Genomic DNA, 19552 nt, shown 5'->3' with positions numbered 1-19552 from the left:
CTCAGAGCTGGGAGGAACGAGGCTTCATCTCTTAATCTGAGCTACCGAGAGTTAAAGGGGTCAATTGCACCTCACGATAATGAATCGACTGGTCCTGCTCTGGCTGCCTCTTGCCGTGGGGAAGGGGATGCTAGTGCCAGGGCAGTGATGAGGTGCTGGAAGGCTGTTCCTCCTTCACGTGGAGGAGGAGGATGAAGATACTCTGTTTCGATGAGGTAGAGTCACTGTGAGATGGTTTTGATGTTGCTGGTTTTTTTAATCTCCTGACAGAATCATTCCCCAGCTCCAAGAGGAAGCTTTTATCCTCCTGGCTGAATTGCCTCTGGTTTAGCTCATTTTCATATGCATTTTTTTTTAAAACAAGACCTTCTCCCTTTTAAAACCCATCCCAGGAGCTGTGTCCTCTCACCCCAATCTATCTATCCCCCCACCCTGACCCCACAACAGACAGGACAGAACATTTTTAATGAGGACCAGCATCTCCTCAAATGGATTTATTGTCACAGCTAACAACACGTGCAGAGAGGACTGTGTCATGGCAGGATGGACACACGGGCCACCTGGGGACACTGCCAGGGAGGGGACAGGCCCACAGGCCAAGGAGGCCATGGCCAGGAGCATCTCCTCGTGCTGCAATACCGAGCGGGGCTGTGAGCTGCAGCATCCACCTGCAGCAGAAAGGAAGGAGACTTGAGTCCCAACAAGGTCACGGCTGCCACGTGCATATTAGGAGACTCCTGGTCCAGGATCAGGCTGGAAACCTGGTCCCAAGCCACATCTCCAATACAAGAGAAGCCTGGCCCAGCTCCACTGTCCTCTCCAACACTGCAAAGTTCAGGTCCAGCCTTCAGCTCCTTTTCCCCCCCAGACCCACCCCTCACCTCTTTTTACCTGCCCCCAATTCCAATACTCGCCCACACATGCAAACAATTCCTGGAGTTCTGTGTCTCCAGGTACTGCCTGCAAACCCGCGGCTCTGTCCCAGGGCAGCTGCCCAGGTGCCTGCCAGGCCCAGCAGTCTCCGTATGCATCCCCTTCTCCAGCCCACGCTTCACCCTGGAAAAGGGCAGGTTTGTCTGAGACCCTTCAACCATCCCACTCGGCTAGGAGCTGGGGATGTGCTGGTGAAGGCAGTTGACAAGGGCTAAATCCAGGGCACTCAACATGCTCTGTCCCCAGTGGACTAATCCATCCTCCCTCCATCCCACAGCTACAATCCAGACCTACCTCACTCCTCATCTTGCTCTCCGAATTATCCTCACTTGGGCACTGTGGGAAAACACAGCAGATGATAAACCCCTGAGCTCCCATCGCCTCCCTCTCTTCTAAAAGCGAGCCAGGACGTGACAAATCTGCTCATGTTCACACACCAACGTGCTCCTGAACACACCGCCCCCGTGCACACCTGCACTGAGCACGCATGGACACCGTCATCGCTGCCTCCTCCCGGCTGGTTTCTCTCCAAGACCCCACCAAGTCCAAGCACGAACTTCAGTCTGGACAATTCCCAGGAGCTCTGTGTCCCCAGGGGAGCAAGAAGCTGCTCTCAGCCTCCGTGCTGCCCTCACCACGTTGTTGCACTCACAGCCCTGCCTATGGGGCCGTGTGTGGCCACATGGGTCACTGCCCTGACACCGGCTGCTGCACCCCACAACGTGCTGAAAAGCTCCACGGCTTCAGCAGGGACTTAGCGTGCTGGATGCCAGCCAGATCTCGGCCACCGCGAGCACGGGAAGTAGGGCAGGTTGTGTCTGGGGGCAGATGTGTGCTGGGAAGGCATCTGCATGGGAGAAGTAATAAAAAAATAGCACGTGTCTAATGACATCGTGACTTGAGAAATATTGGTGCAATTTGGGGGCTTGGCATGCAACCTTTTGTGCCCTCAGGTGGGTCTGCCTGGCCCAAAAAAGGTGTCTGAGGAGTGGGTAAACCAAGCAGGGCATCTCCGCACAGGACTGGCCTGGACACTCTGCTGAAGCAGGGAAATGTGAGCTGGAAAGTCTGGGCAGGACCCCAGGACATAAATCAAGGCAACCTGCCTGTTGGTGAAGTGGGCCAGTCACCCAGCCAAGAAGGGCGCTTTGCCATTCTGCCCAGGGACATTTAATATGGCAGCTGTAATGTCCAGCTTAAGGAGATGGTATTAGGGAAATATTGAAAAGCTGTGGGATGCCCACAGGAGGGAACCTGATCAGGGTCTGCACAAGGTATTTCCTCAGTTTGCACTTAGGAAAGCCGGGAGAAGCCAGGCACAAATCCTTCCTGGCACCGATGGGCCCATTACCACGGTGTCAGGTCTGTAGGGAAGGTGCACAGTGTTCCAGAATGGAGTTTGTCCTGGAAACACAGACATTTTGCAGGCAGGGGATCAACATGTCCCTGACTCTCACTAGGGAAGGCTATGGGAAGCCGAGGGGACACAAAGGAGGAATTAACTCCACAGGATCAGCCCAGGGGGCTGGTAACTGTTCAAAAAAGCATGAGGGACAGGGACATGACCCAAACCACGTTTGGCAGATATAGTTTGGGTGTGGAAGAAAAATCCATCTGCAAATGCATTTAGATGTTCACACATCCGATGAATGTGGTGCTTGCTGGTCATGCTGGGCAGTGGGGTGAGGATCTGAGACCTTTCCTTGGCTGTCCTCAGCTGTCCTGATACTACAGGTGAGGACAGTGAGGGACACCAGCCTCCTATGCCATCCAGCTCCTCGGAGCAGCTCTGGACCACCACCTTGTCATCGTGGGCAGGGTGCTGGGACTGTCCCTCACAAGCCAGCTGCCCTGGCCATGGGGCAGGCAGCTTTTGGCCTTGGGGTCGTTCTGCACAGCCCCCATACACATTGGTTTCAGGTGCAGCAGAGTTCTGGTGGATTTGGCGAAGAGCAGGTGACTGCCATGGCCTCCACCAACATCTCTTCAACTCCACAGTTTCTGGTTTCCTCCCTACTTCTGGGTCATAAAGGAGAGGAAGGGGATTTCAAGAGCAAAGAATGCTGCAAGATCATGAACCAAAGGAGCACAAAGCTTGGCCAATGCCCTGAGACTCCTCCATCACCTGGATTCTCAATATAAAACAGAAACAAACCACGTCACCGCAAAAGGGAGAACGGGAAAAGCCGGGGATTCCTGGACCTGCTCCTCAGAGTTTTCCCAGCCCACCTTACCTTTCACATCAAGTTTGCAGTCTACTGAGGCTTCTCCCAAGGGGTTCACAGCTTTGCAGGTGTAGACACCCCCATCGAAAGGGCTGGCCTTGCGGATTTCCAGGGAGCAGACGCCCTGCGCCATCATCGCTATGTACTTGGGGTCTTCCCGTATTTCCATCTGATTTTTCATCCAGATGATTTTGGGCTGGAAGGCAGCAGGGTTTTTCATTCAGAAAAAAAAGCCCCAAAACACAGCCAGCTCCCACAGCCATTCCTTACCTTATCCAGGCCCTGCCTGAATGTGATAGCTCCATAGGATCAACAGTGAGGGGCAAGGTGAAAAGCCAAATCTACCAGCCCTGAGATCTAACGACTGCCCCACACTTCTTCCCCAGTGCAGAAGGAAGCAACATGGCTAGAAGTGAAACCAGTCCACCCTTCCACTGTGCAGCCACCCCAGACTTGTCTTGGTTTGTGTCAGAGGGCAGCTGCAACCACATAAATCAAACCCTAACCCAACAAAAGCAGCCATCACCCAGCACCTCCAGCTGCTTAGCAAAACCCATGTGCACAGATGATGTTCAAGGAGGAGAGATGCAGCTGCTGACCTTGGGGAAGCCCCGCACAGAGCAGAAGAGGTGTGTGCTGTAGCCCCGCGTGGTGGTTCGGTCTGTCAGCGGCTGGGTGAACTTTGGAGGCTCCAGCATGTCCCGCTGACGGATCTTCTCAGGCTGGTAGACAGTTTCTAGGAAATTGGGGCAACAGCTAGCTGGGTACCCTGGGCTGGCCAATGCATGCTCAGGAGAACTCAGCCCAGGGCATCCCAAAATACTTCTGCTCCCTCACAGAATAAGGCAAACAGAACCTAGCCTGACTCCAGAAACGTGTCTTCAGCTCTCAACAGTCCTGTCTATCCAATCTTCTCATCCAGCCATGACACACTGGTACTGGTGGGGACAGTGCAAGGTCCTTGCAAGGGGAGGATGGCCATCTCTAAGCCAACTGTGATGCAGCACATCTATGCAGCAGGTGATATCCAGACCAGACAGTTCTAATTTCCTGCTCCACCACAGAAACAGAAGCTGGATGCCAGCTTTGCACCATGGCCAAGATCCCCGTCTCACTACATGTTACCAGAGAGCAGGATGGAAATGGATAGGAGCAGATCAGGATTGAGACACGCTGGATTTAAGCCCTGGTTCTGAGAAGGACCATTTCAAGGGTCTCTTCCTCCATTTGCTTTGAATGATGGGCAAAGCTGAGGCTGTTCCCTCACCCTTTCTTACTGCTGCTTCAACCTCACCCTGGGGAAAGGAGGAAAGGTAGCCTAGCTCTGAATCTTTGCCTCCCAGCAACTTGTCCCAGTCTTGGGACATCTTCCCTGCTCAGGCCACATTGTGCCCTCTCAGACTCCCACCCAGTAGGAAGCAAACCTGGTGCCAGGGACCCCACAACCCATTTGGGTCCTCCTGCAAGGTGGGCTCGGACCAGCGGATGGGCTTGGGGCCAGGATGGTCATGTCCTGATCCTTCCCAGCAGCCTGGCCACAGCACCAGCCTTTCCCAGAGGAGACAGGACACCTCCCACAGCCCACCCCAGCATCAGGGCCCTATCCTCACTTGTCTTTTGGATGTGGGCTGGCTTGGGGGTGACGGCTGCTTTCTCGCTCATCCCGCAGGCGTTCTCCGTGAACACTCGGAAGGAGTAGGTGTTGCCTATGATGAGGTCAGAGATGGTGCAGCTGGTGCGAGTGCAGCGCTCCAGCACCGTGAACCATTGCTGGGGGGAAAGGGAGAGCAGTAAGGAGAGGCAGAAAGATAATGGTGGGTAGACAACAGCAGCCGTTCCTCCCCTTCCCTCTGCAGAGCCCATTAGGGCACTCAGTTCCCAGAAGAGCCCAGACTCACCCCGCTCTTCTTGTCCGACTTCTGCACCAGGTAGCCCTTGATCTCGGAGTTGCCATTGTCTGCTGGGGGGCCCCACTCCAAGGCCACATTAAAGCCCCACACATCCACCAGCTTCAGGTTCTGGGGGGGACCTGGTGGCTCTGCAATTATAAACCCTCATGGGTAACATCCTAATTTGCAGCCCCCCAAAATCCTGCCCTTTGTCCATTGCCTGCATCCTGCTTCTACTCTCTTCTTGTCCTATTGCAACACATGGAGCTGAGTTCTGCACAAGGATGTGGGCAAACAGAAACCCTGCATCCTCAACCAGAACAAATCAACATCAGAGTCTTCTACACAATGGAAGAACAACCCCACAGTCCCCCACCTTGTTGCTGTCTCTGCCTTTTCCCATCCAGTGCAGGAGCTGCCTCCAGAAATGAGACCTCGAGGACATTTCACTGTAAGCAAATAGGAGTGACCAGGAAGGGCCACATTCCCCATCTTACCAATCACTTGGATGTCCAAGGTGGCTTTGTCCTCCGCTCCATTTATCCGGATGGTGAGTTGGTATTTGCCAGAGTCAGTGCGCTGGGCCTCACGGATGAAAAAGATTGTGTCCTTCTCCCCATTACGGATGTTGACGCGTTTGGTGTCTAAGGGTTGGTCGTCCTTGGTCCAGATCACCTCGGGTTGTGGCTTTCCCTGGAACAACCCAGGACAGGCAGGTTAGGAGCTGCTTGAGAGCATGGTCCCAACCAGTCCTGCTGGAAGGGAGGGTGAGCAGAGCCACCCGAATATGTCCACACAGTTGTGGCCTGATACAGCATCTCCCACCCCTGGTACCCAGGGAAGAAACTACAGCTGATCCCAGCCAGCCCCACTGCTGGGAAGCTGCCAGGCTCTAGAGCTGACATTCCTGCACTGGTCTATGAAGCTGCCCCGGAGCAAGCCCATCTCTGTCTGCCCAGGGCTTTGTAGACAGACCTGAGCTCACGTTGCCCAGGCCCTGAGCCCAGATTCAAAAGCCTGGCATAGGGGCTTGTATTCAGTGTCCAGGGCTGATTCATGCCTGGAGTGTGGCCAGCGCTGCCTCCCAGCTGCCATCCAGCAATGGTGTCGACATGTCCCTCACTTACAGGGGCAACTTTCCATCCCTTGCTTCCTCCCCTCTGCTCTACAGATGTTGTGGTGGGAACACCTTGGGGCTTCTCCAGAGAATGTGCAATAAATCAGCCAAGCATGTGAACTCCAGTTGGAGCCATCAGCGCCAGCTTCTCCTTCCCCATCATTCAGAAGCTGCTCCAAGTGCGGCTGCTCTCCCTGAGGGGAACCTAACATCACTCTGCAGCATGTGGCCAGACCTTGTGCCACGTGCTTTAGGTGACCCTGCGTGTGCAGGGGGGTTGGACTAGATGATCTCTAGAGGTCCCTTCCAACCCTAAGCATTCTATGATTCTGTGATTCTATGACCCCTGCAAAGCCAAGCTGAGCAGGGCTCATCAGCTGAGACTGCTGCCATATTTGACCCATGTCTTAGTCCTTTTGAGGTTTTCCAGTTGCCAGCACCTTCATCATTGACCCTGCACGAGTGGAGTTGGGCACTGGGCAGGAACAGGAGAGGGTCTCATGCATAGGTGCCACCAACCAGTCCACATGAGGTGAGGACTGAGGAGAAGCCAGATCACAGCTCCAGACACCGCTGCTGGAGCACGGGGAGGTTGCACAGGTTCTCGTGGCCCAACACCAGCCATGAGGTAATATTCAGGACAGGGATACACAGGGGCCAAGTGGCCCCTTCTGCTCTCACAGCCTCCGTCCAGACATGGTCTCCTCCATCCTGGAGGAGATGGTGGACGCCTTGTGCCCACCCAGCCACACATCCCTAGGGAACCATTGCCCACCTACCTGGTAAGGGATCATCAGGTTCACGGCATCCCCGACGTGCCTGACGTACGTCTGCCGCAGGTGACGGGGCATGCGGATCCGCGGGCGCTCTGCGGAGCAGAATTGGTGCCGTGGGCTCAGTGAGGTCTCCTTTGGCCTGGGAGATCCCATGCAGGCTAAGCCACACCATGCAGGCTAAGCCACACCATGCATCGCCCTGCTTGTCCGTCAGGACATGCAGCACAGGAGCACAGCCACCCCTTCCCTCTTGCCTGCGAGACCGTGTTTCCCTGCAGCCCACATTTCCCTGCAGCCCACCCCTTTGTCAGACCCCCACATTACGTCCCCATTTGTCCCTAGCCACTGGCTTAACCCAATGACACCTCCGTGATGGACCATTCACCCCCTTCACTATGGCCAGCCTGTGCTGCCCTGCGTGGGCTTCACCAGGAGCAGCATCACAGCAGCGCTGCCACAGCACGGCCCTCGTGGCCCTGAAGTTTGAGTCAGTATCTCCCAGTTGGAAAATATGTCCTCCCAACTCAAAAAGCAGATTTCTCCAAGACATAGAAACTGGGTTGTATGAAGGACAAGGCTCCTCATGTGTGGTCAGGACAGCCAGGAGGCCAAGATGCAGGATACCTCAGAGCAGAGCTGAAAAACTAGGGTTAACGTCCCCAAGGGAACATAACAAAGATAAGCAACAGAAAAAAAAAATAAATAAAGAGAATGCTGATGGAGCTCGTGTCTCCTTGCCGGGGTGAAAATAGCCGTGGTGTAACCCTACCGGCTCTGCTCTGCTTAGCCGTCCTGCTGGGGAGGCATCGGGTTTACGTGAGTCCCTCGTAAAAGGAACTGTGTGTCTCTGCCTGGATTAAACGTGCCGGAGCTTAGCCCTGGGGAGGGACAGCATGAGCAGGGGGTGGGCGACAGCTCGAATTAAACCAGGAGGGAGCGATGCCGAAACAGCTGTGAGAGCAAAATGCAGGCGGGGGGCCAGAGAGATGCCCGGCGGCCCCAGATGGGACAGCTGAGCTGTTCTCTCCTCCGCGCGCCCCGCTCCAGGAATCCGTGCATGGATGCGGACACTTGGTCTTATCCGTCTGAGCCGAGCAGGGAAACCTGGCTTCCGAGGAGGAATGTTAATTCACAAGAATTTTCCCCAGTTCCTGGGCACACGTGCCTTGCTTAGCTGCAGAGGGCTGGCCAAGATCAGCATCCCAAGTGAAGCGGCGCCGCGTGCAGGAAGGCATTTTTCCTGCTATTTTTCCCTGGAAAATCCAACTCCTGTGGCTGACCGCATGGTGGTTTGCTCCCTCTCCCTCCCCAGTCCCCTGCCTTCTCTCACACCACCTGTTCCCAAACCGCTGCCTTCTGCTTTGTTGCTATTAAAATCCCTGCTGCTCCCCCTTGTAAAAGTATAAATGATCTGTCAGGGGGAATGGGACACGTTTCTTAATCAACTGTGAAGGCCAGAAGGTCAGAGATGGCATGGAGCAGGAGGGATGCATGGGGGGTGGCTGTGGGGGGGCTAGAGAGGCCCCAAGGGCTGCTGTTTTTGCATCAAAGTCAGATATTACAGACAGGGATGTGCATGCAAAACAAACGGCAAAAGCAGTCAAGAGCCATTTGCTGATTAGCAGCTTCAGTTAGCAAAAGAGTAAAACAAAAAACAGAGGGAACAAAAAACAGAAGGAACAAGAAAAGAGCAAATTTTGCAAGGGTCTTTCAGTTCCCTGATTTTTATCTTAGCCCATGCAAACAGCTGGGACTGATCTCCAACATCCCAGAGTGAGGGCTCCACAGGTCTAGAAGTGGCACTTGGGATCTCACCAAATCACCGAGGAATTCGGTCCTGCCAGGCAGGGTGGGAGCTTGAACAAGGCGGCAGACACAGGACCTGCCTAGCCAGGCCCATCTCTTAGGACCAGAGGCTGAGGATGGACCCTGCAGAGCCTCTTTCCAAACACCATTAGCTTCCTCCAAGTCTTTTTCAATCAAAGATTGATGGTTCCCAGGGTAATTTTTAGTATTATTACTATCTTCAAGCAGCTAAAAAATCTGCTGCTCTCTTCGAGTAATAGAAAAACTTGAATTCACATTAATAATTTCTCAGAACAGGAAAATAAGTCCATGTTTGCCCTTGAATAAATGAAAGCCGGTCTTGCAATCACACATCAGCCTCGGCATGTTCACAGCACCCGAGGAGGAATGTGAGTCTTGCTAAGCACGGGAACAAGTTATTTATTAGCAAGTTCAGCATGAATAAAGTTCCCGTGCGCTAGACAATCAGCTCAGCTTCCCTCATCTAAATAAACAAGATTGTCTCTGGCCCAACTGCCTGACATATATGTGATTGGGTGTTAAAGATATAAGAGAATTAGACCAGGTTATTGAGAATAACATTGAAGTCAAAGGCTTGCAAGTGGGAAGAGAGAAGGGGGGTTTGAGTGGTGCAACCTGTACTGGGCATGGCAGGAGCACAACTCACGGAGGATCTCTCTGATGAAGACTGGCTGCTCCAAGGTGGCCGGGACGCTGGCTCCGTTGGCGTTCACCGCCTTCACGCGGATGTGGATCTTCTCTCCAGCACTGAGGTTGTGGATGGTGTACCGCATGGAAAGGAAGGGCTCCTGGTTCGCAGCAGTCCAATCTGTGCCTAGAATGAAAACAAAATAGTACAAAATGGATGGACACACACACACACCATAGAAGTGGATGAAGTCACAGGAATGTGAAATCCGGAAATATTGCTTTGCAAAGACCAAAACATTTCTTTGCAAAAACCAAGAGATTCAAGACACCCGTCGAAAAAGGGCCTTAGAAGTGAGGCTGGCCACCAGAGATTGGATAGGATCCCATATTGCCCTGGAGCCCAGCCCTGCGAAGGACTGCAGGGTGCCAAAAACTGAGATGCTGAATGCGTCTCCGTTACAATATTTATCAACTCTTTCCGACTAGCATGTAATTTGCAAGTTAAAATACATATATATATATATATAAAGATTATATATATTTATATTTATATATATATATAAAGATTAAGCCAACAAACGGGGCTCAAAGAGCCAGAAAGCCTGTACTGACTAGCAAACAAGACCAGAGCTGTTCTCTCTATCCCATCAGCCTATAAAGGATTTACAAGGGTCAGACCAAGTCTGCAGAACACGAGTGGCTTTCTTATATCATGGTCTCTAATGACTAGCCAAGGGCATTTTTTGGAAGTCTCCAAGGCTGTCTTATCACCCAATAAGCTAGTCTGCTCCTCCTGCTGACCCGGTCTTGTTGGGGTTCACCATGCTTGTTGGCTCCCAAACAGCTTCTCTTGTTTAGAAGAAGCTTCTCAAATTCACCCCCCACAGCCCAGACACAGGAGCTCTCTCACATCAGCCAAGAACATCCTGCAACCCCTGCTGAGCCTTGTAAGAGGTTTCCCAGCCAAGAAATGGACAACACAGTCACCACAGGACTAGGAGACCCATGCAACCAACCAGAGTAACCAGTCAGGTCCCACCAGCTCCTCTGTCCCTTCCCACCTGCATCACTCAAACCAAGGAAACCAACCCTCTTCTCAGGCAAACCTCACCATATCTTAGCTAACCAAGGCAAGATTTGCAATAGCTCAAATTCAGCAGCTATAAAGCCTGTGTGGTCCTCACTGAATGACTAGCACTCTCTTTCACCAGCCAAACCCAAAGCAAGCTAGGAGAGGATCCAAAGTTATGACCTTTGAGTAGTTGCCAGCCAGCTCCCTCCAGGAATGGCTGCATCTTTCCTTTTCCCATGCAACAGCTTCTTCACACATCAGGTCCAAATGTGATCACCTCCCAAGCCCACCAGCCCCATGGTGAAAGCCTCCAATAGCCAAACCAGTGATGACTGCATCTGCTCAAATAAGCAAAGAGTTAAGGGCTCCTGCTCCCAAGACCTGCAAAATGCTTGGGTCTCTCAAACTGTTCCAGCCTCACTCAGTTCACCAGCTCTAACCTCACCTTTAAGATCTCTCCTCCACACAAGGTGGGTCTCACCCCAAGGCCAAACTGGACTTCACAAGATGGGTCTCCCAAAAATTAAGTCTCATTCACCTCCCTCATTCCCTCAACAAGCAATGCCACGGAAGAACCACAGATAATTACTGCCACCCACCAGTTACCTCCATCTACAAGCAAACCTAGAGGATGTCTTTCCTCCTTCCAGGCATCTTGGTCCTCCATCTCTAAAGCACAGGACTTGCCCCTATTTCTGCCTGCCAGTTGCTCTTGCATTACCCAACTGGACCCATTCTTCCCTTATCCTCCCACCTTAGCCCCATGCCCTTTGGGTAAACATGGGACATTTGCATCTTCCTCCTCCTTGAATCATCACCGCAACCCCAGGTCCATCAGACACCATCACCCTTGGGTATGTTAGTCTCTGCCCCATACTCTGTGCTGGACACATTGGTCATGTTGAACCCCAACAGTTTAGCCCCACACTAAAGGGGCCTGCAATGACCTGCTCTTCAGAGGTGATGGGCAGCTGCTCTCCTCTGAGAAAAGAAATGACCATTTGAAATAAAACTTGTCTGTGTAAAGAAAGAGAAATCATGCCCAGGAAATGCACTGTGAGGTTGCACAGCTCCTTCCTGGGTTGTTCCCTGCTCTCCACAGCAACACATCAGCTCCTCATGCTTACGAGGCAGGAAAGCCCAAACCTACTTCCATTTTTGCAGAACTCCACCACGTATCCGTCCAGGACAGAGCTGCCCGTGTGCTCCGGGGTTTTCCACGTCAGTGTAACTGAATTTTCACTCACTTCTTCCACAGCCAAGGACAAGGGGGGACTGGGGGGCTCTGTAACAAATCAACGGCAGTGAGAGCGTTAGGTCTATCAGAGGGCAACCACACAACCTCTGGACTGGTCTTCAGCCCACTACAAGTCCCCATCACCCCTTCCTGCCTAATCTGCCAATCGTATCCCACTCCAAATCTATCCCTGCCAGCTTCATCCCGTGATCCTCCTCCTCCTCCACCGCACACCACCATCGCCCTCCCCACCCCAGTGCCTCTACACGAGCCCTCCCCACCTCGAAGACTCCCCTCACTCTATTTCTATCCCCCTCCTCACCCGCTTTAGGCTTTTCAGGCTCAGGTTCAGGGGCTGGAGGATGGGGTTCAGCTGGAGGAGCCGGAGAACCTTCCTCAGGGGCTGGAGCTCCTTCTGCCTTTGGGGTGGCAGCTGCCTCATCCGCGGGGTGCTCCGGGGCATGTTCTGGTGCCGGGGGGTGCTCCGGGGCATGTTCTGGTGCTGGGGGGTGCTCCGGGGCATGTTCCGGGGCCGGGGGGTGCTCCGGGCCATGCTCTGGGGCCGGGGGGTGCTCGGCTGCTGGGTGCTCAGCAGACGGGGCCGGCGCTGGTTCTTTCTTTGCTGCCGCGTGTCCCTTCGGGGCCGGGTGTCCCTTCGGGGCCGGGTGTCCTTTCGGGGCCGGGTGTCCCTTCGAAGCTGTGGTTTTGCCGGTCATTGCTGCAAAGCTTGGCAGCCAGGGGTATTTCCGCTCTCAGACCTCTACTGTGGGTGGAGGTCCCTACTCCAAACCAACGATCTCTGCTCCTGGAATATCGACTCCGGAGCTGGGGTCCCCGCTCCAGACCAGGCGTCTGGGGTCTCCGCTGTGGACTGATGGTCTGCGCTCTGGGCTGACTGTGCTGGGAGGGAGAACCAGGTCACCGAGCCAGGACAGGAGCTGGGAGATTTTTATAGGCTTGGGCTGGCACTTGTCACCTCCCTGCAAACCAATCTGCCTGCGCAGGCGGGGGCCGCCAGGAATAGCCACCCAGGACCTGCACATTCAGCAGCACGCCCCTGTCCCCTCCCCTGGGACGGAGCATGTGGCCCTGCCCTCCCCCACTGCCCCCCGGCCTGCACGGGACCAGGCAGCCCAGGGCCAGGTCACCTTTCCCTGGGGACAGGGCTCACGGATCTTGTTCCCAGCACCAACCCCTCCAGGAGCCCCTCTAGCTTGGGGCTTGCTGACCCCTGCCATGGACACCCTCTGCCACCACCCCAGATAACCCCTATGTCTCCACCGACCCCAGGCTTCCCCTCTCCAGACCCTCCTCCAGCTGAGGAGTGTCAGACCCCGCTATGTTCAGGTCATAGAATCACAGAATGCTAAAGGTTGGAAGGGACATCTTGAGGTCATCTAGTCCAACCCCCCTGCACACGCAGGGTCACCTAGAGCACCTAGGTCCTTCCCACCAATCCTACATTGAGCCCCAGTCCTACCTGCCCCTCTCCCCCTCTAGCCACCCCCTAGAACTAATGGCCTAACACCCCCCTCTGCCCCTCAAGCCCTCCTCTGGCCTCTGGCTCAATCCCAGACTGACAAAACTGCAGAATCTCTGGAGCTGGAAGGGACCCTTGAACATCCTCTAGTTCAACCCTCGCTCAAACCAGTGTCAGGTGGAGCAGGTTGCCCAGAACCATTTCCAGTCCTCTGCTCTCCATTTACTTCCCAACTTCTACCTGACCCTGGCTCCCTCATGTCCACCCCAACCGCTGTCACAGCCATAGACCCACCGGTCTCCCATGTCCTCTCCAAAGCCCCTCCACCTTGGTGCAATGGTTTGCACCAGAACATTCTCTTCCAGTCTCCAGCCCCTCGCTGCACATGTACACCTGGCCCATGTTCCTGGAGAAGCTTAGTCATGGGCCAGCCCTGCTCCACATCTTCCAGCCTGGTCCTGCACATGTGAAGCAGGAACAACTACCTGTCCATGGGGTCAGGCCACCCCAGGACTCATGTCCATTCACCCTTCTGCTAGCCTCCAAGCTCAGATTCACCCCAGTTATCCTATCTTGACTCAGGGAAGTCCCTTAGCCTTAGAGGATACATCCCCCTTCTGACTCCACCTGTCCACGCTCCTTGTTCTGCCATGCTGTACACGGGATACTACTGAAAATGTCTCTGTAACCTATGGGCCAATTCCTCAACCTTCCTCCAGTTCAGGTTCACAGAGTGTTTTCTGCTGTTCCCCAGTTACATCCCTGCTTCCCATGACGCTGCTATGGAAGAATAAAGCAAGCCAACTCTCCTGGGCTTTGCTCCAAGGGCTCACTGCTCTGTGGCCCCCAGAAAACACCAAACTCCAAACAGTTGCATCAAGGTCAAACAGTATCTCTGAGACTGACATAGTACGAAAGAAGGAGTGTGCTCCAACAGGTCCAAAGGATTGAGCTTTGCTAACAAGGGAGAGGGTTTTGAAGTGGGGAAAGCCCAAGAAGAGGATGGGGAGAAGGAAAGGAAACATTTATGGCAAGGTTAGTGTTCAATAGGATGCCGGCATCCCAAGAAGAGGCACAGTAGCACTCCAATAGCCACATCCCAGGTGGAGGACCCCTACACTGGCAATGGATCTAGCTAGAAGAAGGGATAAGGAAAGGACACCAGGGCAGCTCTGCGGATTATTCGGCTCAGAAGTCGCTTGGATGCTGAACTCAGGCCTGGGACTCCCAGCCCAGCTCTTGGTTGTGAAGACGGGGATAGACAAGCTCTGGTGGTTGAACATGGAGGAACAGCCCTGAAGACCTCTGCATCTGATACTCCACCAAGACGGCAGAAGGGGACATGTAGAGGAGGTGGCTGCCGTTCCCCTGGAGCAGCACGGGGGATGCCCACGGTTTCAGCTATCCTGGCTCCCCTGTAAGCTGAGGGAAAAGTTCATCGTAGCCACCAGCCTCACGAGTCACAGGCAGATCAAGTCACTTGCTTGCACACCCTCCTGTTGCCCCACTTGCCCCTCAGAGCCCAAGAGGGGCCAGGAAGCTACAACCTGACAGCACTACCCTCCTGGTCCACAGATCAATTTTTCTTCCTTTGCTTATTTTAGTGACTGCGATTGGCAGCAGGACAGAGCAAAGACACCAAGAGAAGGTATCAGTGTCTCAGGAAAGGGCATTTTTCCCTTCAAAACCTTGTAATAAGCCAAATGTTCCATAGTTACTTCTGTTTGCAGGGAGGAATAGGACCATAAAAGGCTTCCCTTTCCCAAAATACCTTTGGGGTACCAGAAGGCCACGTTCCCCGTGGAAGGAGGGGAGAAACAGAGGTCCCATGATTTTTGCTGCCTGCAGGGAGCCAGGCAAACATGGCCATGGGCAGGTGCCAGCAGTTCCTCCCCAGTCCCTGGAGCAGCTAGAAGCAGCTCAAAATTGCCAAGCAGGTCACGATCCAGAAAATTTTCTGCAGCTGCTCCAACAAAGAGGGAAGACAGTCCTGCTTCCCAGTGCAACAGCAATGGAGGGCTAGAAGAGACCATCTCCATCCTCCTCCATCCAAGCACATCTCTGGGACACCTTTGGCTCCCTGGAGAGTCTGGGACCAGGAGGGGAAAACTCTGCCTTCTCCATGTCTTGACATACAGGGACTTCAGCCTGTCTTGAATGATCTTGGCATCTCCTTGATCTGGAGGGAGGTAGACCAAACCTTCATCAAGATCGAGTGTTGGCCATATTACTGGCCATGTGGTTGTCAGACAACTGACATATTTACGGGGACTTTAGGATTAAAAAAACGCTACCTTTTCCAGGGAGATTTCAGTATCCACTTGATCCATGTTTTGATGCTTTTTTCAGTCAACTCTTGGGCGATCACCTTGACTCCCACAGCAGCATAAACTCCTTTCAGGAGCCTTCCCTGCATTTGTGTCAAGAGCGATCATGCTGTCCAATCTGAAGTGCTTTGTAAGAACAGATCTCTTGACTTCATGCAAGAAAAACAATTTAAAGACTCCAGAAAGAAATCAATACTGAAGCTTTACCTCATAAGGAAATACAAACTCACATTTCTCTCCCATTTCAATTTAGGTGAGCACAGTCAAAAATTAAATACTTTCTTTAGAATAGAACATCAAGGCAATTACCATACTTGAAGTTTTGGATTTGAACTCAGGTTTTTAACCTGATTGATGATGTTTAGGTGCTGTTGACTCTCTGTTGACTCACAGGGTGACTCATAGGTTAACAGCAAATGACTCAATGTGGTTTATCATCAAGACTTATCTGGGCCAGGTTACCGTAGCATACTGGCATCTCATTTATTCACACATCGCCAGCGAAACCACCGTACGTTGAATAAACTCAGACACAGAAACACTATGCGTCCTGTCGTAGATCCCAACAGGCATCCATGGCAAGATGCCCGAGTCTGAAGCCAAAGCCCTTCACTGGGGGACACTGCGAGGTTTGTTTCTCCGTGGAAGTGTGAGGTTTGTTCCTCCACCACGGATGGAAGCGCTCATGGAATGAGACACAAGCTGGACAGGAGGGCAGAACTGCAGTCTCTCAAATGACGCTGAGCCACTTCAGCGGTGACAGATGAGAGCAGCGCATCTCACTCAAAGACCCTCCACCAGAGCAAGCTGAAAATAGCCTGATGAAGGAAACAAGAAGTGCCCCCAGCACGATTTCTCTGATGCTTGACACAATGATGAGCGAACAAGACTAAGAATACATCCCGTGAGCTGTACTAGTCATTTGCAAGGGCAGCTGAGGAGCTGAACATTAAAGAACTGCTTGGGATGCCTGGTCTTCTAGGGTTTTTTTCCCCAACTCTGGACTTACCAAATCATCGTGGATACATAACAGAAACACTTCATTGCTGTGAGGTTCCTGTTTTGCAGAAGAAGGAATGGAAAGAAGAAGAAGGAGGAATGGCTGTAAAGTGAGGTATTTCACCCAAAACAGCCAGTGCTGTCGCTTGGACGGCCACCACCAGTGTTCCAGCACCAGGTCCCTAGTGCAAGTGATGTGCTTGGTGCTTTAATGGGGTGGAGAACACAGCCCAGCTCCAAGAAGTTGGAGCATTGGTGTCAACAAGCAGAAATCACCCATAAACTCCCAGGATGGAGGGGGACACCCATGACACCAGGCCCACCCCTTCCCCACCATAGGGGCATATTCAATATCACCTGATGGGGTTGGCACTCTCCAGCCCCACGGGGAAAGCGCAGAGCGGCCGAGCAGGGCTGCGGGTGCGCGGCTGGGGCAGGCTCAGCACCGTCCGTCCCGCGCGCTTCCCTCCACTACGAGCAGCTTTTCCAGGCTCCGCGTCACCGCGATATTCGCGGCGCGCTGAGTCAAGCGGCCGGGGAGGGTGGCAGGTGGGCTGGGACGGGACAAGTTTTCCATTCGGCGCAAGCAGACACTGACTGCACCGTGGAGCAATGACGGCGGGAAGGTCTCCTGGGGCCGAGCCGTGACGCAGGCTCCGCTCTGCGCATCTCGGTGCCTCTTCCGAAGCAGCGCCCATTGGCACTGCTGATCTGGGATATCAGCTCTAAATTAGCGTTGCCTTAAGTTCTCCTTATCTGGTCTAGGAAACATATCCAGGCAACAAGGTCTTTGGAGACATCCTGAATTGCACCAAGGTGCCATTGGGGATCTCTGCCAGGTGCCCAGGACGGTTCCTGCAGCACAACCTGCATGGGCAGGTAAGGGGCAGTGCCGGCTCCAAGTCACCCTTCTTGTGTGGGGAAAACACATCAGTTCAAGGATGGTATCAACACTTTGATTCAGAACAAGCCATGGGCTCACCCAGCACCACGTGGGTGAGCCCATGTTGATGGCCAGGACCAGTTGGGAACCCGGAGCTGAATCCTCTCCCTGGAACGGGGTGAGAAGGTGCTGCCACACTCAGCCTCACAGTTACTAACACCAGGCCCTGTCTGACCATCAGCCTCGTTGGGCTGTGAGTTTAGGGGCGGTGATGGGATGTCCCTCCCTGCCAGCTCAAGAGAGAGTTAACCAGGGAACCCCACACAGATGCCCTGGTTTTGCCCACCATATCACCAGAAGCAGAGTCAGGGAGCTCAGCACCAACATTGTCTCCTCCAGCCTGGGTATGGCACCAAGGGGGGCCACCACGCACGTCCCCAGCCAGAAGAGCCCTGTAGTGCTGACCACAGGGCTACCACATGCTGCAGAGCAAGGTCAACCGCAGCCTCCAAATGAGGGCCTGGGTGGCAGCCGGGACAGGACATGACGGGACAGCGGGACCGCTCACCTCGGCACCACGTCAGCCACCCCTTGCAGCTCAAGAAGCCATGTCAAACCCTGGGCATTGCTCTGCCTCGGGATTTTTTCCCGATCCTGCTCTCTGGATGGGCAGGCAGGGAGCTGCCCAGCACTGAGCCCTGCCAGCCCCGCGGTCCTCAGCGCACTGGGGGTCACCTCTGCCCACAGCCTGGGGACACCAGGAGGGCCCTGGCACCACCTGCCCTGCCAGGCCCTGCTCTGGGGCAGCCAAAGGCTGCAGGCCCCGGCGTTGTTTTCTCTTCCACATTTCAAGGGCCCATAAAGCCACAAAAGGTTGACATGTCACCACTGCTGCTTTATTTACAAGGCTTTATGCACCTTAATTGTGTCCAAGGGACACACACCCATCTCCCCCATTGAATGTAGTCTTTTGGCCAGAGGATCTATAAGAGAAGCAGGAAGAAAACATGCCAGGCCCCACCAACGCTCAAGGTTACCTTCCTTGCCATCTTGTCCCAGCAGGAATCCTGGACATTTGCTCTCCAAGCTCTTCGTTACACAGGGACAGAGACCACTGCCCAGAGCCCCTCTGGTCACCTCTGTGCTCGTGATCCCAGGTAGTGCCCTCCATTTCCCAGTCAGTCCAGTAACAGCAGGTGGCCAGGAAGGTCTCTACCCCGATGCAGAGGGCTCAAGGCACTAAAAATCCCCACCAAGGTGCATTACCCCACAGGCCAATGGGCAGGCACACACTGCCAGCCTCACCTGACCTTTATTACCTCCTTGGATTCCCAGCACGACATCCATCAAGAACCTTCTCAAACCATCTTCAGGGTTCTCTGGGCCCTCTTGGACAGGCAGCACCATGAACTGGCATCTCCATCTCTCCTCCAGTTTTCTCACATTCCCCGTTTCCTCCCTTTCCTGAAAGGATTTCACTTTCTCCCTCTCCTGGCTCATTTCAATCTCCTCTTTCTCCACCTCCTCCTTCTTTGCCTTCCAACCTCCTCCACCTGCTCCTAATGCCCCAACGTAGAGCACCTGCCGTGCTCCATTCCAGACACAGCAGCTCGTGGCCTCTGGCCAGAACGGAGAGGGGTTTGGAAAGGCTGGAGGGACACCTGGACCATCCAGGGGTCCGAGGCCACGCAGCATCCTTGTGAGGGGGTTCACACAGCAAGAAACTGCAGGAAAAACAAGTGTCCTGCTGCAGGGATGCTGGATCAGCCTGACCCCACTGCCTGGGGCTGTGTGTGGTTGTGGACAGGAGGGACCTGAGGTGCTCAGGGACTGGGACGGTCACTGGTGGTGGCTGGGGGCACATTGGCCTCCCAGTCTCGCCCCTATCGTTTTCCTTTGGATGCAGAAGGGAAGACAATTCTTGCCCAGTCTCATCAGCCAGGGCTTTCCTTGCACTTCCAGACCACGAGTGGGGGACAGGTCCTTATCCCAAGTACCCGTGACTCACTCCATGTCCTGGCTAACCAGGAAATCCCACATTCTGGGGCGTGCTGGAGTGTATCCCAGGCCATCCCCACCACCCGCTCCACAACAGACCCAACCAACGGAAGGATCCAACTCTTTCCAAGGGCCTCACATCCCCAGGATGCCGACGGA

General features: G+C 53.9%; 1 protein-coding gene across 1 annotated transcript; it reads right to left on the bottom strand.

Moving 5' to 3' along the window:
* Positions 1 to 460: 460 nt before the first annotated feature.
* Positions 461 to 12422, bottom strand: MYBPH (myosin binding protein H). The gene is made up of 11 exons (XM_088534482.1): positions 12029 to 12422; positions 11620 to 11754; positions 9414 to 9581; positions 6944 to 7032; positions 5545 to 5740; positions 5057 to 5196; positions 4769 to 4928; positions 3758 to 3894; positions 3168 to 3354; positions 1228 to 1269; positions 461 to 668 (listed from the first exon to the last, which is right to left on the bottom strand). Exons 1-10 carry the CDS (start codon positions 12420 to 12422, stop codon positions 1259 to 1261), a joined length of 1617 nt encoding a protein of 538 aa, XP_088390608.1. The 3' UTR covers positions 461 to 668; positions 1228 to 1258.
* Between the last annotated feature and the right edge of the window lie 7130 nt (positions 12423 to 19552).

The sequence above is a fragment of the Tinamus guttatus genome, unplaced genomic scaffold, assembly GCF_059628265.1.
Source record: "Tinamus guttatus ecotype Peru unplaced genomic scaffold, ASM5962826v1 Tinamus_guttatus_pri_ptg000563l, whole genome shotgun sequence".
NCBI lineage: Eukaryota > Metazoa > Chordata > Aves > Tinamiformes > Tinamidae > Tinamus > Tinamus guttatus.
Note: the sequence above shows the minus strand (reverse complement) of the source record. Positions and strands in the feature narration are given on the sequence as shown.